This window comes from Ambystoma mexicanum, chromosome 3p, assembly GCF_040938575.1.
Source record: "Ambystoma mexicanum isolate Mex_15411 chromosome 3p, UKY_AmexF1_1, whole genome shotgun sequence".
Lineage (NCBI taxonomy): Eukaryota > Metazoa > Chordata > Amphibia > Caudata > Ambystomatidae > Ambystoma > Ambystoma mexicanum.
The window spans coordinates 993,071,039-993,088,900 of NC_090925.1; the positions used below are offsets into that span (position 1 = coordinate 993,071,039).

At 50.8% G+C, this 17,862-nt stretch overlaps 1 protein-coding gene across 3 annotated transcripts in view; it reads left to right on the forward strand.

Annotated features, from left to right (window-relative positions):
• Positions 1–17,862, forward strand: part of NCOA6 (nuclear receptor coactivator 6) — a 1,612,994-nt gene that overhangs the window by 1,025,286 nt on the left and 569,846 nt on the right. For all 3 annotated transcript variants that reach the window (XM_069652283.1, XM_069652284.1, XM_069652285.1), the window contains exon 10: positions 5,473–5,591. In XM_069652283.1, coding sequence (XP_069508384.1) covers positions 5,473–5,591 — 119 coding nt within the window. The remainder of the gene's footprint in view (positions 1–5,472; positions 5,592–17,862) is intronic.

Below are 17,862 nucleotides of genomic sequence, written 5' to 3' on the forward strand. Positions count from 1 at the left end.
TGATCAGGCCTCCGGTTGCTTATGATCAGGATGACCTTACCGACATCTTGGATCAGGGTCCATCCACTGACCCAGTGTTGCCATTTCATGTGGCTCTGCAAAAGAGGGTGGCTGCTACTTGGACTTCCCCGGAGTCTATTCCGGCGGTTAACAGGTCATTGTCAAGGAAATACCGCCCATCCAGTAGCTACCCCGGCTACCTGTCCACACACCCTACCCCGAGAGTTTGGTGGTCCAGGTGGCTACGGCCACCTCAAAGCAGGCAGTTTACCCTACCATCCCTCCTTATAGGGACGATAAACGCATAGATGGATGGGCGCGCAACGTATTTTCTGCTGCGATTGTGGTGCTGAAATCGGCCAGCTCCACCTGTGCCTTGGCAAATGTTTTGTACACTCTGTGGAATTGTATTTTGCTTGCGGCTGAGCATATTCCCGAAGGGGAAGAAAGGGATGGCTTTCTAGCTATTGTGCAGGATGGCAAGGATGCCATGTGTGAAATACCTTCAATCCGGGTTGGACACTGCGGATAGTGTTGCAAGGTCCATGACTATGAGCACCGTCGTGCGCAGATTTGCGTGGTTGCGGAAGTCCAGTTTTGCTCCTGCTGTGCAGGCCCGTCTTCTCAACATGCCCTTTGATGGGTTGCATCTTTTTGGCAGCAAGGCTGACAAGAGCCTTGAGAAGTTGCAGACCTCCAAGGCAGATGCCAAATCTTTGGGCGCAGATGTCGGACAACCCCAGCATTTTCCTCCTAGGGGACAGCAATGGAGGGGTGGTTCTTTTCGCTATTACTCTGCTTTTGGAAAGGCGAAGGGGAGAGGCAGTCAAAGGGGCCAACGTAGGTTCACTCGTGGTGGATGAGGTAGAGGTGCCAAAGCCGCACATGCAGCTGCCCCTTTGCCGTCAGGCACTACCCCTGCTAAAAAGCTCTGAGGCCAGATCTCAATGTTCTCTGGTGGGGGGCAGGCTGTTGCAGCATCTCGAAGAATGGCGAGCCATTACTTCAGATGTGTGGGCTCTGGATACAATAGTCCACGGTTACTGCCTCCCTTTTCTCCAATAGCCTCATGACAATCCACCGGGGAAACACTCTGTGAAAGTTCCAGATCCTCTCCTTGTGCAGGAGATTTTAGCACTGCTGGAGAAAGGCGCTATAGAACCAGTGCCTGTGGCGGAGTGGTACAAGGGTTGGTATTCCCCTTATTTTTTGATAACCAAAAAGGACGGAGGACTGAGACCCATCTTGGACTTGCGTTACTTGAACAAGTTCCTCAGCAAGGACAAGTTCAAGATGCTCTCTTTCTCAGATCCTTAAGGCCCTCCAACTTCAGGATTGGCTGGTGTCATTGGACCTGCAGGATGCTGATTTTCATGTGCCAATCCATCTCAAGCACAGGAAATACCTCTGGTTCGCAGTTGGCGGATCCCACTATCAGTTTCGGGTCCTGCTTTTCCGGGCTCACCTCTGCCCCAAGGATTTTCACCAAGCTCATGGTGGTGGTGGCAGCGCATCTCAGGCGAGGGGGGGGGGATTCACGTCTACCTGGACGATTGGCTGATCAACCTTGGATCATCTCAGCGTCACCTGCCACTCCCTTCACAAGCTGGGCTTCTCCCTCAACTTCAAGAAGTCGCATATGACACCATCCCAACGGCTCTAGTACATAGGGGCAGTTTTGGACACGTCCTTGGGGATGTGCTTGCCATCCAAGGTGAGGGCTCATCACATTCTTCAGATGGTCAGAAAATGTCAACAAGCCCAGAGTCTTCTGGCTTTCGAATTCTTAAGGTTCCTCGTGGCGTCCTGCATTTTTCTGGTGCCAGAGGCCCGCTTGAGAATGAGATCACTTCAGTGGGCTCTACGGGCTTGATGGTCCCAGTTCTCGGGCAGGATGTCGGATCTCCTTCATGTTCTGCTCTGTCTCACAGGAGCTTCTGTGGTGGGCCAACAAGAAGGATCTCCTTGAAAGGAGAGCATTTTTGGGAGCCATGGCCGGATTTCACGGTGGTGACGGACGCTTCCCTGACAGGGTGGGGAGCTCATGCTGACGATCTGTCCATCAGCGGTTGTTGGTCTCCATCGGAGTCCAGACTTCACATCAATCTTTTGGAGCTGTGAGCCATCAGAGTGGCGCTGAAGGCTTTCCTGCCATCTGTACGGGGGAAGGATGTCCTGATAATGACGGACAACTCGGTGGTTACCTCAACAGGAGAGGGGGTGTGGGGTCACTGCCTCTGTGCAGGGAGGCAATGCAGCTCTGGTTCTGGGCAATACGATAGGGAATGTCCCTATCAGCGGTTAATCTAGCCGGCAAGGAAAACATGGCAGCGGTCGCTCTGAGCAGGCAGAGCGCGGTCTCCCACAAGTGGAAACTAGCTCGGGAAGTCCTTCAGGATATCTTTGCCCTTTGGGGGACCCCACAGGTGGACCTGTTCGCGACTGGCGCCAACCAGAAGTGTCAAAGGTACTGCTCGAGGGAATTTCCTTCGAGAGTAGCATTAGGAGACGCGTTCGTGGAGTGGCTCTTCCCGCTACTGTGCGCGTTTCCTCCGATCCCCGTCATCCCTCAAGTTCTTAGGAGGTTAAGAAAGTTTGGGACCCGCATGATCCTCATTGCTCCAGATTGGGCCAGGAGAGCTTGGTACCCGTACCTTATAGACATGTCGATCTGTCCTCCAATGCGTCTTTCCCAACTAGAGGATCTTCTCTCGCGAGAGGAAGGTCGGGTTCTCCATCCAGAGGTCAAGACTCAACCTTCTTGCATGGTTTCTGAGAGGTTGAGATACAGGGATTGGAATAGGGACCTCCCGGATGACGTGAAGGAGGTGTTGCCTTCGGCTAGGCGGCTGGCAACAAAGTCCCTGTACCGTTGCCGTTCGCTTACGTTTTGCGACTGGTGCTGAGGAAAGAATATGGATCCTTTTCAGTGCTCGATTCTGGAGGTTCTCTCCTTCTTGCTTTCCTTGGCACACAATGTTCTTCAAGTGGGCACCATTAAAGGTTATTTGGCAACGCTGTCTATATTTAAGTGCTCTTCAGAAGAATGCTCTTATTTTAAAATTCCACTGATCACTCAGTTTTTGAAAGGGCTCACAAATGTGTTCCCGCCGTCGCCGTTTCAGGTGCCGGTCTGGGACCTTAATTTGGTTCTAAAATTTCTCCGTTTGAACCTTTGCACTCTTGCCATTAAGATTGTTGACACTTAAAACTGTTTTCTTGATTGCAGTCACATCTGCTAGAAGAGTGAGCGAGTTGCAGGCACTGTCTTCTAAGCCACCCTTTAATTTGTTCCACAAGGACAGGGTTGTATTGGGTGTACGTCCGTCCTTTTTACCTAAGGCTGTGCCAGAATTTCATTTGTGTCAGAAGGTGGTACTGCCCGCTTTCTATCCTCCTCATCCTAGTAAGGAAGAGGAAAGGCTCCATAGGTTGGATCCTAGAAGAGCCTTGAGCTTTTATCTCTCCCGGATGACTAAACTCAGAATGGACGACCAGCTCTTTGTGGGGTATACTGGACAACATTTAGGACACGCTGTTTCCTAGGTGGATTTTCCTCACTATTTCAGACTGCTATCGGTTGGTTGGTAAGGACCCTCCTAAGGGTCTGCGGGCTCATTACACCAGCAGCATTGCTACTTCAACAGCCCTCCAGAGGGGAGTGCCGGTAAAAAATATCTGTGACGCTGCAACATGGTCTTCTATAAACACATTTGTTAAGCATTACTCCCTGGATACTTCCCATGCTCAGGATGTTGCCTTTGGTAAGGCAGTGCTTTCCCTCCTGCACTCATAACTGCTTTGGGAGTCTGTCATAGGTGAGGAATACATTGGAGGACACCATCCATACCAATAACAAGTTACTTACCAAACTGGTAGCGTTCTTTCGACTGGATGTTCCTCCAACGTATTCCTCATCGCCCTCCCAGCCTACCCCTCTCAAGAATTTCCCATGCCATTACAACTTACGTCCTGCAAGGCTAAGAGCAGTTGATGCTGTATTCTGGGCATGTGTGCCACACGTTGTGAGGGGGAAAATCATGAACTGAGGCTACGGGCGCTGTGCATATGCTACTAATAACATCAGATGACATCACCCTCGATGGAGGCCTTCGAGGGACATCAACCTGACGCCATCGACGCAAGGACGCTCTCTGTCGAAAAAAATTCCGAAGCAGCACAGCTGTGGACATTACATGTCATAGATGAGGAATACGTTGGAGGAACATCCAGTCGAAAGAACGTTACCAGTTTGGTAAGTAACTTGTTCTTCTGTCTTCCTCCTCGTGAGCGTACACGTTATACACTGCCCACAAGAGGAATGCCCTGTCACAGGCATCATCCCACATAGTGTGATTTGTTTTGTAGTTTTAGATGGTTTGTCAGAAATGTCATTTCGCGTTACCATATTCCTGATGTTTTGACTCCTCTTCAATGCAAGACTTGATACTGTAGGACAGATCAGAGAAAGTGTTCACAAACACCAAACCTTATTCCATTTGTTCTTTGTGAGACATATCCTCCAAAAGAGCCTCTCGATTTTTATTATAGATCCTCTTGGCAGAGTTTTTAACCATCTGTGTGGGATAGCCTCCATGTATCAATTTTTCAGCTAAAATGTTCGCACTCTTCATAGTGTTGTTTTCTACTACTATTTCTTTTCAGTCTCAAAAACGTAATTTTGATTTGGTTTTCTCTCTTTTATACATTAAGTTTGAGTTTCCCCAGGAAGCAAAGGGACTCAGCCTTGTAACTAGGGTTGATCTGGGGTTTATAACCAGTCTGTAACTTTCCTGGGGTTGTTCTGTGCCTTTACCCTACCATATAGGGGGCAGACGTACAGATACCCCCATTATAAATAAACATAGTTAGCAATAACTATACTCAGTTTGGTCAGACTCCTCATTCCATGCTGCCACACCATTCGCTCAGAGAATTTCCAATTGTCGAAAAACATTGATATTGTGATGCAAAGTAGGGTGGGGTGTTTGCTGCTCAGTGGGATGTTTGCGTTGGATGCCCAAAAAGTCTTAAAGCTTACATTCTTTTGGAGAAACCTTTTCCTTCCATGCTATCAGTGCAGACATGCCGAGCCAAATGTGAAGGAGGCAGAACAGATGACTTTTAGAGTAATGAAATGACTGAAATGGTAATCTTTCCTGTTTTACTACCCGGATAGTTCTTTATAGATGGAAAACTTAAAGACAAATAAAAAAAAGTAACCCAGTGTTTCATGTCACTTGGAACATTGTTGACCGCTGCATGCTCTTGTAGTCTTTTAAAGTTAAAGTAGCACATTTTTATTTGGCATGCTGGTGTGCAATACCGGAGTGTGTACTTTATTTCTCGAAGGGTTTTTAGGGACTGGTTTGTGTCTAGATTTTTCGATAAATGTAGAAGTATTTGATATCCATTGTCAGTGTACAGAATGTTCCTATTTCAGTGACGGATCAGGTTTCCTATCTTTTTCAGTGCTTTAGATTCTCGTCCGTCTGGAATGGAGGAATCGGAGCAGCAACTTGCCCTAGAACATGGAATAAACATGGACTCTGCTGGCCATAAACTTTCTGACTTCGCAAACCGGCTGCCAGGTAATCTTCCATTGTTCGCTGTCAATGCCTCCTTATTTTCTCTGCTGTTCGGTACAGTGTGATTTTGGGGTCAACCGACTTAGAGCGCAGTAGGGAGTGTATGGATTGTCATGGAACATAAAGGACATTATAGTGAGATTAGTGTACAGAGCACTTCAGAAAATCAAGATTCTTTAAATCAAGATTTTGTAACAGTTCAAATAAACACGCAGATTCAGATTTTTTGAAAGTGTTCTTTTTTTAAAATTTTTTTATTAAATTTAATCAAACCAAACAACAATACAACCAAACATGCAGTGCAAATTACAACAATACAATTGCTCACTTCTCAATTTTGGTCACTGCCCCCACCCTCCCACCCCCCTTCATGAGCCTGTTTGTCCTTTGCTCTCTGTATCTGCCACACGTGGCGGGGTCTAACTTTCCGTAGATTCTGTCCGATCTTGTATTGCTCCAAACAATTCCGCTATTAATGATTTCCATGTCAGGGTACCTGTCTCTTCCTCCCCCCCTCCAGTGCTTGCCTTTTACCATACCATCGTTTCTGCCTCAGCCCATTTCTGCAACTCTTTCCACCACACCTCTACCCGTGGCCTATGACAAGTCTTCCATCCCATGGCAATCCTTCGTTTAGCAAGCACATATGCTAAATCTTTCAGTTTGCTAACATGTTTAAGTTTTGACGCTCTGGGGAACCCTCCCAGCAAGCAGGCCCAAGCTGTATCTATGACCATCGTGACCCCCTTTTCTGCTAGTTTTTGTGGCACTTCTCCCCAGAAACGCTCAATTACTGGGCATGACCAAAACATAAGTGTCATGTCAGCTTTTTCCTCGTCACACTTGGGCCACGCTGGCCGCCCAGCGTTTTCAAACCTGGATATCCTCATAGGTGTCATATATGCTCTGTGTGTTATATATAGTTGTATCTCCTTTAGTTTCGCATTTCTTGACACCTTTTTGTGGTAACCCAGGGCACGTTCCCACATTCCATCCTCTATCGGGGTTCCTACTTCCGTTTCCCAATCTAGTCTCAATTGCATCCAGTCCTTCCCAACCTTAGACATCACCATCTCCTATAGTCTGGAAATCTCATGCCCCCTTCTGATATATCATATATTACTTCTATGGTGGCATCTGGTTCTTCATCCAGTACTGTTTCGGGCCACATTTTCTGAATTCTGTGCACCATTCTGTGGTATGTGATGTACTGGCCCGTGTGCAATCCCGTTTCCTCCCCAAGAAATTTCGAAACCCAAAATGGTCCCCTCTTGCCAGACGTCTCCCAAGGTTACCAGCCCCACCGACTCCCAATGGGTCCTGATTATCGCCCTTAACTGCATATCTTCCCCTGCCAATGCAACCAGCGGTATCTGCGGGGAGCATGGGAATGGGTTCTCCATCATCCGGCATGCCCGACGCCACATCTGCCACCCAAGCATCATCATCCTGGGACGCTCTCTCATTTCGACCTTGGGCAGCCAAATCATCTCTCTTAGGTGGAATGGGGCGCAATCATGTCCAAATAGCCTAAGTTCAGGGGTCGCTTCATCTGAGAGCCACTTAGCCACATATTGCAGCTGGCTTGCTACATAATAAACCTCAAAATTAGGCAGTTTTATCCCCCCTTTTTCATAAAAATTCAGCAACTTCCATAGCGCCACTCTGTTCATAGTACCATGCCACAGGAAATCCCTACACATACTGTTCAGTTTGGCAAACTTCTTAGGTATCATGTATGGAATATTACTAAAATAATGCAAAAGTCTAGGCAGGACCACCATTTTTAGCATTGCACACCGTTCCATCATTGCTAGGGGCAACTTCACCTAGAATTACATACACTTCTCAATTTTCACAATTGCCACCTCGGTGTTGTCTATGCTCCTCCTCCACTGTGTGGTACACATCTATCCCATGGTACCGGAAGGAACTCACCGCCCATGGTATTTGTAACCCCGGTAGCCGTTTCTCAGGGATACCTTTATAGCTGCCCAATGGTAACATATTAGATTTTTGGGGATTCCCCACTATCCCGTACAGCCCTGCATACCTTTCCAACACCTCCAGTATTTACTGAAGATTTTCATCTGGATACCTTAAGTATAGCAACAAATGATCTGCATTTAAGGAGGTCAGGTGTCGTTACCCCCCACCTCAATACGTATATCATATTGTTGTCTGAGGTATATTGCTAGGGGCTCCAAAGCTAATATATAAAGCATCGGGGACCAAGGGCACCCCTGCCTCGTGCCTCTACTAAGTTGCCATCTCTCAGATATCACTGATCCCATTCTAAGCCTAGCCAATGGTTCACTATATAGCATCTTCGCCCACCTTATGTACCCGGGCCCCATACCATACTTCTCCAAGGCCGCCATCAGCCACGGCCACTTGACCGAGTCGAAAGCTTTGACCGCATCCAAGGACACAATCGCCATTTCGCCTTCAGTCCTGCTACCCCATTCGACAACTCGTCTGAGTCACCTGTGATTATGAGTTATATTCCTGTTCAGGACATAGCCCGTCTGGTCGGGGTGTATTAGTTTGCTGATTACTCTCCGCAATACACAATCTGTTTGCCAGGACAGCCGTCAATATCTTGCTGTCCTGGTTCAATATCGAGAGAGGTCTGTAAGAGCCACAACTCTGTTCAGGTGTATTAGGCTTGGGAAGCGGTATTATGATCGCTTCTGAGTGATTCCGGCAACCGTCACACCTCAAACGCTTCATTGAGCATTTCTAACATTGGGGGGAGCACTTCCTCCCTGTACATTTTATAAAATTCACTCGGGAGCCTGTCCGTCCCTGGGATCTTGCAGATAGGTAGTTGCCTCGCCACTTCTTCTAACTCCTCCAGGGTGATTAGTGCATCTAGCTCCTCCCTTTCCTCTTCGCTTATCGTAGGTAGACCTATGTCTTCTAGTGTTTCTATTATTTCCCTTTGGCTACCTCCTTTCTCATCTGTATATAGCACCTTGTAATATTCTGCAAACTCCTTGTTGACCCCTTCTTGAGTGTCCGCTACACTGCCATCTTCTCTCATTATCGTTCTAATCGCGAGTCTGGGAGCCACGTTCTTGTATAACCATGCTAGAGGTCCTGTTTTATCCCCTCCCGCATGCTGCCTCTCTATGTACTTTTTGTAGTTGAGGTTGCAGAGCCTTTCCCAGTGTTCCGCACATTTCTGCTGCAGCCTCAGTACCCGCTCCATGTCTTCACCTCCACCCTTTAATGCTTCCTCTAGTTCCTCTTCCGTTCTACGTAGGTCAGCCAGGACCCCGCCCTGCAGGCCTTTTGATTTTGCTATGGCAACCCCTTGCACTACTACCTTAAAGGCTTCCCATAATGTGCTTGCTGAGTCAACACTACCCGTATTCTCCTCAAAGTAATTCACAATCTCTTCTCTTACATCTTCTCTAAAGACTGGGTCCTTGAGTGCTTCTGCACGGAGGTGCCATGTCGGAATCTGTGCTCTCTGGGGGTGGCAGAATTGCCACCTGAGGACCCTTGCCTTATATTCTACCTGAATGACCTCTGTTATCACATCCGGCGTGGCAAAGACATAGTCCAGCCTCGTATGTAGCTGCTGCGGAGCGGAATAGTGTGAATATTACCTCTCTTGGGGGTGCATTGTTCTCCACACATCCGCCAGACGAAAGTCATCTAGCAGTGTCTGTAATGCTTTAGCAGCTGGGGTAGGCCTGTCAATCTTGCCATCTGACCTATCTTCGTTGGGGTTCAGTAGACAATTAAAATCTCCTCCCCAGATCACCGCGCTACCCACACATATGCTAAGGCTGGCACACAGAGTCCTGAAATATGCTGCCGTGTTCTGATTGGGGGCATACGTATTTACAATGCGTATTTCCTTATTCTCCACCAGCCCTCTCAGCATGACCATCCTCCCATCCGTCTCTGCTACCTCCTGTAATAGTTGAATCGGGACGTGTGGCGCCCCCAGATGAGTACTCCTCTGGCATAGGCCGAGTATGTCGAGCCCACTACCGCCCCTTTCCATTTTTTGCCAACCAACTCCATCTTCTCCCGTGTCAGATGCGTTTCCTGCAATAGTGCAATATCTATCTTTTGCCGTCTCAAATACAGCATAACCTTATTCCTTTTCAAATAGCTGTTAAGGCCCCTGACATTCCACGTGATTATTTTAAGATCCCCCATGACTCATTACCATCCCTCTTCTCCACCTCTGACAGATCCCACCATCCCTCGCGACACAGATTCAACCGTCCAACTCTTCTATATGGGCTCATGTTTGAACTTAACCCCACTATCATTCCCCCCCTTTAAACTCCCCTGAATCAAAAACGCACCAAACACCCCGTTCTCCCCCCCTCCTGCCTCCCATCCCATTCCCAGCATCACTGCCCTTAACTTGGCATCCCCGCATCTAGCTCTTTCTGGCTCTCGCCTGTACTCAAAAGCTCAGCAGGGTGAGGCTGCCCTAGTGGCTAACCTACTGCTACTACCACTTTATTTTTATTGAACATTTTCAACAAGAGATAAACAAATTCTCCCATGGAGAGCAAAAACAGGAACAAAACAAATTCCACCTAAAAAAAACTATTCCCCCCCCCACACCCCAGGATGTCCAGGCCTCCAAAAAACCAACAGTGCAAAGAGCAATGAGCATGGTCGAAACACAAAACACAATAGTACAGAAGGTCCAGCTGGTAACAGGGGCCCCACATCTTCTAAGACCCGGGGTTCTCCAAAAGTGCCACAATTACCCCTCCCCAGTGGCCATACAAATATTCACAGTGCAAATCACAATTTCAAGGCTTCAGTCTGCGTTCAGAATAACCACAGTCCATTCCTGCAGAAAGGAGGGCATAGAATCATTGACCATGGCAGCAAGTTTCTCGTATGTAAAGATGGAAATAAGCTTAGTGAACCACTCCGACTTAGAAGGCGCTATAGGGCTTTTCCACTTCTGAGCCAGAGCCAATCGTCCCGCCCTCAGCATGGCCCCCATCGTCTTCGAGAAGGAACCCACCTTTTTATCCGGCAAAGGAGTGCCCAGAAGAACCTCCAAAGGATGCATGGAAGGGCAAGTCCACAGAATGTCTTTTATCCAGCTAAGGACCTCTGTCCAATAGCGGCAAATAACCGGGCATTCCCACCACAGGTGAAACCAGGTACCTTTATTGGCACACTGCCTAGGGCACCAAGGAGAAACTTCCCTAAACATCTTAGAGAGGGCCGCTGGAGAAGAATGCCAGGAGTGTAACACCTTAAAATTATGCTCCGCCGCCGCTGTATATAGCTCACCCGAAGACACTGCCTTGAATACAGACTGCCACAATTGATCGTCCAAGGAGAAGCCCAACCGATCCTCCCAAATACGTTTGAAAGGCTGCCTACCCACCAGATTGGAAGAGATGAGCACTTATATATCTTAGAAAGGGATCCTTTCCTAGTTGTGGCGTCCACAAAAAACCTCTCAAACCGGGTAAGGGGGCGCGACAAGTCGGCGCACAAACGCGCCTGAGTTAGGATTCCCTTCAGCCTCAAATACTCAAAAACCGTTGCGGGCTTAGCCTCGAACAGGTTCACCAAATGATCATACTCCAGGAAGGACCCATCCCTAAACAATTGCGCCGCCCTTTCCAACCCCTGGTCTGACCAGGACTGTTTCTCGGAACCCCTTCCTGTCCAGATCAACCGGAGGACCCCACAAAGACGACAAAGGAGAGGGCCAGGAGGAGAGAAGCCTATTGTCCTTAGAGGGCTTCCAAACCGTCCACAGCACTGCGAGCGTAGGATGGGACTTAACAAGCCCTGGAATAGAATTCTTGGGAGCCCACAGGAAGTCCCTAACCTTTCTAGGATGGACCTGAACATCTTCCACATACGTCCAATATGTGCGCGGATCATCCCTCAAGTGTTCCAGCAGAACCCGTAACTGAGCTGCCTTATAATACCCTCTAAAGTCCGGCAAGCCGAAACCACCAAGGGACTTGGGGAGCGTCAGGGTAGGAAACCCAACCCTAGGCTTCCTCCCATTCCATATGAAACGAAGAACACGAGAATGCAATGCGGCAAATAACGAGTCTGGCACTATGCAGGGGAGCGACAAAAAGAGGTAGAGAAGCCGCGGGAGAACATTCATTTTAATCACTACCATCCGACCAAACCAGGAAAGAGTCAGGGGAGCCCATCTCAGTAGGTCACTCTGGATCTTGGCAAGGATGGGAGGGAAGTTAAGCTCAAACACCTTACCGAGGTCGCTGGGGATGGTGACGCCCAAGTATTTGATGGAATCCCGCTCCACCCGCACCCCATACACTTCCTTTCTTCCCTCAAGCTCCAGATCCAGCCCCCCCATGGGCATTATACATGACTTAGACAGATTCACTTTAAGCCCGGAGAAGGAACCGAACCGGCGAATCGGTCCTAACAAACGTGGTAGGGCCGAGCGAAGGTTTGTCAGATACACCAGAATATCGTCCGCAAACAAGGACGATTTAAATTCATGGTCACCAAATCGCAACCCCGAAAGACCCTCATCAGCCCTGACGGCGAAAGGCTCCATCGCCAGGGCATACAACGAGGAGGAGAGGGGACACCCCGACGCGTACCCCGAGAAAGCGAGAAAACCCGTGACGTACAACCATTGACCAACACCCTTGCCGAGGGACCATTGTATAGTGCAGCCACCCACTTACAAAAATTGTCCCCAAAGCCCATTTTCCTCAACACTCTCCTCATGTATAGCCACTCGACCCGATCGAAGGCCTTTTCAGAGTCCACCGACAAAAGATAGGCCTCCAGATCTTGCTTCGATGACTCATACATTAACCCCAGGGTTTTCCTCACATTGTCCGACCCCTGCCGCCCAGGGACGAAGCCAACCTGATCACCATGAACCAGGGAGGGAAGATAACTAGAGAGCCTGTTCGCTAAGAGCTTAGCCAAAATCTTAACATCAACATTAAGCAGCGAGATGGGCCTATAGGATTGACAGTGCTCGGGATCTTTCCCCTCCTTCGGCAACACCACTATGAGAGATGACATCATAGAGGCGGACAGAGAGCCCGAGTCCAGGGCAGCATTGAATACTTTAGCCATAAAGGGGGCACTGCGGAGCGAAAGATCTTGTAAAAACGGACCATAAAGCCATCATCCCCCGGAGCTGTACCGCTCTTCAGGGAGGCAATGGTATCCATCACCTCCTGGGAGGAGATGGGCAATTCCAACCTGGTAAGCCCCTCCGCACAAAGTCGAGGGATCTGCAACGACTCCAAAAATAAGTCTACGTCGCTCCCATCCCCAGAGTATTCCGATGCGTACAGGTCCTCATAATACCGCCCAAACTCTGCTGCGATCCTGTCCTCTTGCACAACTCCTTCCCCCGTACGACCCCTAATCCGATTCACCCTCCTACTATTCCGAAGCTCCCTCAAACGCCACGCCAGAATCCGGTCCGCCTTCTCCCCCTGCTCCATATACCGCTGTTTCAAAAAAGCCAACTGTCTCTCCGTTTGCCCCACAAGTAAGGCTGACAATTGAGCTTGAAGATTCTGAAGCTCTTCCCATTTGCCCGGAGCCATCTGCGATCTCAATTTTCCTCCCGGCTGGATGTCTGCAATTTGCTTCCTCAACTTCGCCTCCTCCCTCCCCCCTCTCCCGCTTTCTTCTCGCGCCCATCTCTATAAGCACGCCCCTAATAGTGGCCTTAAACGCGTCCCACACTCCCTGGACACTCACCTCCCCTGTGTCGTTAAGAAGGAAGTATTCCCCAATAGAACCAAGTAAAGCTTCTTTAAGTTCCTTATCCAGCAAAAGACTATCGTTGCACACCCACCGGGCCCTAGACGGAATCGCCCCGGGAACCCCCACCGTGACCCAAACCAAGTCGTGATCCGACCGCGGAACTGCCTCCACACCAAATCCCAAGACACTATCCCGCAATATAGAGTCCACCAGGACAAGATCAATCCTCGAACGCCTTGTGAACCACCGAATAAAAAGTGAACAGAGGTTTGCAGCCTTCCTTTACAGCATGCACGTCTGCCAAACCCAGCATGTCATTAGTTTGCCTAAACGAAGCCGCCAATTTTCTCTGAACCCTCTGGTCAGGGCATGGGGAAAAGGATTTCTTGTCCTTATCCGGATAGAGAACCATGTTAAAGTCCCCCCCCCCCCCGGACTATCAACGCCCCCTCCGCAAAGCCCCGAATTTTCTCCCCCACTCTCTCCCAGAAAAGATCTTGCGCCTCATTCGGAGCATAAACCCCCACCAGGATCAACAACCGACCTTTCACCGATCCCTTAACCATTATGTAACGACCCTCCGGATCAGATTGATGGGCCTTAGGGACAAAGAGAGCCATGGGGGAGATCAAGACTGCAACACCCCTTTTCTTAGCCCTGTAAGGAGAATGGAACAACGACTGAATAGCTTTAGATCGCAACGCTGGTTCCTTTCCCTTAACCCAGTGGGTTTCCTGCACAAACAGAACATGCAACTTCAGACTAGAAAGTTCCCTCACCACCAAGGACCGTTTTGTAGGGGAGTTCAACCCCCGCACATTCAGGGACCCCACCAGCAACCTCTGCAGAGAGTCATCCATTAACCTGGCCATATAATGCAGTCCCAATTGGGTAACAACCGCTCTGGAAGACCCGCCCTCCTCGCTCACCTGCACCTGAAGAAATCAAAAAGGGATCCCCAGAATCCCTACCCCTCAGAGACCAAGACAACCTTAAAAACATTCCCAAAACCACGATAACAAATTGCAAACCTCCCCTGCCCACCCTAACCCCACCCCCAAACACCCTGAAACCCTCCCCCCCCATCTCCGTACCCCTGAGCGCCTGGGCGGACTGGAGCATCTCCCAGCCACAACACCAGGTCACCAGAAATCTCCCCCCACCAGGGCACCACCCAAACCTTAAAAGCAACTGACGTTATGAGCCCCCCCTTTCAAAAAATAACACCCCCCAACCACCACCCCCTGAAGCTACCCCTCCTCCCATAAGCCTCAACCAACCTTGGGAACAAAGAATTGAACAACCAACCCAAGGAACAGACACACCCCTGGTGAAGCCGTCCACATTGCCCCCCCAGGACCACCTCCGGGAGCCAAACCCAAAAGACATAACTAAATTATGGAGGAGGCTGCTCCGGAGAGGGGGGGCGCCACTTTTCTGAATTTCCTGTGCCCCCGATCTCAAAAAGATCCGCCGAGGACTGATTGGCCTCCAGCGCCTGAACCTGATCTTCCACATCGTCCACCTTCTTATCCAAGAAGTCCAGACGCCTGTTGACATCCGCTCGAAACCCTCTTATCTCCTCCAGCAGGACCGCCATGTTGCAGCTCATCGACAAGGCCTCCGACGCCTCCGCCTGAGCCCCTGCCTCCATGACAGCCTCCTTCCCCTCCTCCACCTCGACTATCCGGAATCTTTGCAAGGCCAGCACCCAGTCCATGCAGGAGGGAGCAAGAAGGCACTCCCAGCCAGTGAACAGCAGTCCCCTGAGAGACACTAGGCTGAGGCCCGCAGACCGGCTGCACCGGTCTCACCACTTCACACCCTCAGCAGCTCCACCAAAGCATCCAGGGTCCTGAAACCGAAGCTCCTATGGTTCAGAGCGTCCCCACAGCACCAGCCCAACCAAGTTCTTGAAGGGAGGACTGGTCACTCCCCTCAGTCCTCCACACAGAGCGGCATCACGCTCCCCGAACCGGCTCCAAGATGCGTGTGCCCGGCTAGCCACTTCTCCATTCAGCGCCGCGGCCCGGGATGAGCCCTCCGGCAGCACGGCACCGCTCCCGCACAGTGCAGTAGGAGGGCGTGACAGGCCCCACAAGCCCCCTGCTCACTCCCCGAATAGATCCTCAAGCCACGCCGCAGACGATTGGGCCAAGGCACCGCACCAGCCCCTCCACCAGGTGACTGCTCCAAGGGGGGTAAAACGGTAAAACTGTTTACAGGGCTCAGTAGCCCGCTCCCTCGCAGACAGCACTCACTCCCCAGAGGCGCGGGGAGCCCATATTCATCCAGGCCCCTCCACTCCCTGCCGCAGGGCCCCCTCTCAAGGACCAGGCCCCCTCTTCCACCTCAGCCAACCTTCAAAACAGCGGGGAAAAGGGCCCCCCTCCGGAGGAGAGGGATCACTGACAAAGGGAGCGCCGCCAAACCTTCTCGCCAGCAGGCCGCCAAGCGCCCTCCAGCCGGGATCCAGCGTCGGCCGGGGCTCACCAGCACAGCACCATCCGCCGAAGACTGCCCACAGCAGCCACCCGCCCCAGTCACAGACAAGGCAGTCGCGGCCACAGGTCACTCCCACCGCCGAACTGGCGAGTGCTCAGGCAACGGCTCCTCTCACCGCCACCGCTGCCAACAGTCTACGAGCGCTGGATCCCTCGGAGCACCGTATCCAGAGGCCCAGAGCAGTCCCAGAGGAATGGAGGGGCCCTCACCACCAGCGCTCGGCAGCCCTCTCCGGGGGGGGGGGGGCGGCCACCGCAGAAGATCCTGCACGCGGGAAGGCCCGCGACCCCTCTCCCACCGGGACGACTCCTCCGTCATCACGGAACTGCCGGCGGGAGGCGTGCCACACTCCGCGTCCCCAGCCCGTGAGGCAAGCCTCGCTCTCCGCTGTCCCGGCTCCACAAGCAACCAGGATTGCACTCACAGAGTGCCCGGGGGGTCCGCACAAAGCCTGGGGGGGTCAAATCTCCTCTCCATGGGGAATAAGAGGGGCTCAGACTCCTTTTTCGGTGCCCTGGGGAAGAGCTCGACAGAGATGCTTCAGCACATCTCGACGTCCCCTGGTGGCTCCCCCACCTACTGCTACTACAACTATAATTCGGGGGATAGGGTGCTTCCGCCCTGTCGCTCCGGTTTTACTTCAATTCAACTACACATTACTACATAATTTGCATATATGTCTATATTCCAGTTACTCAGGTTCGGTATAGTCAATGGTATCCCAGCAGACTATCAACCTTACTCAGCTGCTTCCCTTAGTCTCAATCTTTATCCTAGGCACTGCTGGGATGCTCGCTCTGCACCATATGAATATGCATACAATGTACCGGTCACTTATCGTGTTCCTCTTGAGCTTGCTCCGTGTCTCGTTCTGGGCAGCCCTGCAGATCCAGCCACGTCGTTGCTTCCTCCGGAGTATCAAAGAAATACATTTTGCTCTTGTGCACCACCTTCAATTTCGTGGGCTACAGAAGCATGTACTTTATCCCAGCCATGCAAAGTCTCCTCTTGATTGCCATATAGCTGTACCGTTGCCTCTGGACCAGCATTGTATAGTCAGGATACGCTGTGATGGTGCTTGAAGCCTTTTCAATCGTTCCTCCTTTACGAAAGTACTCCAGTATTTTCTCACGGTCTTTATAGTTCAATATTTTGGCTATTAACGCTCGGGGAGGGACCCCAGGCCTTGGCTTTCTCATGAGGGCTCTGTGTGCGCGCGCTCCACTGCAAATCCTTGCAAGTGCTTTTCGGCCCCTATTTCTTGTAAGAGTAGGTTCTCAAAGTAGTCCGTCGGGTCCTGTCCTTCCTCCCCCTCAGGCAAGCCTACCACGTGGATGTTGTTTCTCCTTGCTCTCCCTTCCGCTTCCTCCGCCCGATTCTCCAGGTTAGCTCCCTGCTGTTTTAGTACGTGAACCTCCTTTGCGTTGTTTGTACTAGTGTCCGTGTTGACTTTCACCGCACTCTCCATGCTGCTCATTCTTTCCGCCAACCCCCTGACATCTTGCCTCAGAAGGGTGACTTTTATGCCCACTGCGTCTATTTTAGCTTCCTCGGAGGTGCGCAGGTCCGACATCGCTATTCCCCATGAGTCTTTCAGCTCGGTTATGGTTGCTAATATTTGATGACTTTCAGTCGCTGCGGTGCTTTCCACTGGTGCTATCGTGCCTTTGGGCGCTATGGCCGCAGGAGATTGTTGCGTTTTGGCGAATGTCTCCATTGTAGATTGCTTGTTCTTGCTCTTACTCACAGCCCCTCGCCCTGTCATCTCGCGGCTTCAGTTATGTGCCCGGGGTTGTCAGGTCTCAGATGTGGCAGTCTTGCTTTTCAGGGTTGACCTGGCACCTGCGTATCTGGTAGGGACCGGTGCAATTGTCACAGAGGAGCCCCAACGTGCGCTTGTGTGTGCTGAGCTCTCTTTCCGAGTGGGTTGTGTCCTCCCACGTTTCAGGGTGTCTCGCCGCGCCCTGGGGACCTCGCTTTCGATCGATGCAATCTCCTGACCCCCAGGCCCTATATGCACTGCACATCACTGTCT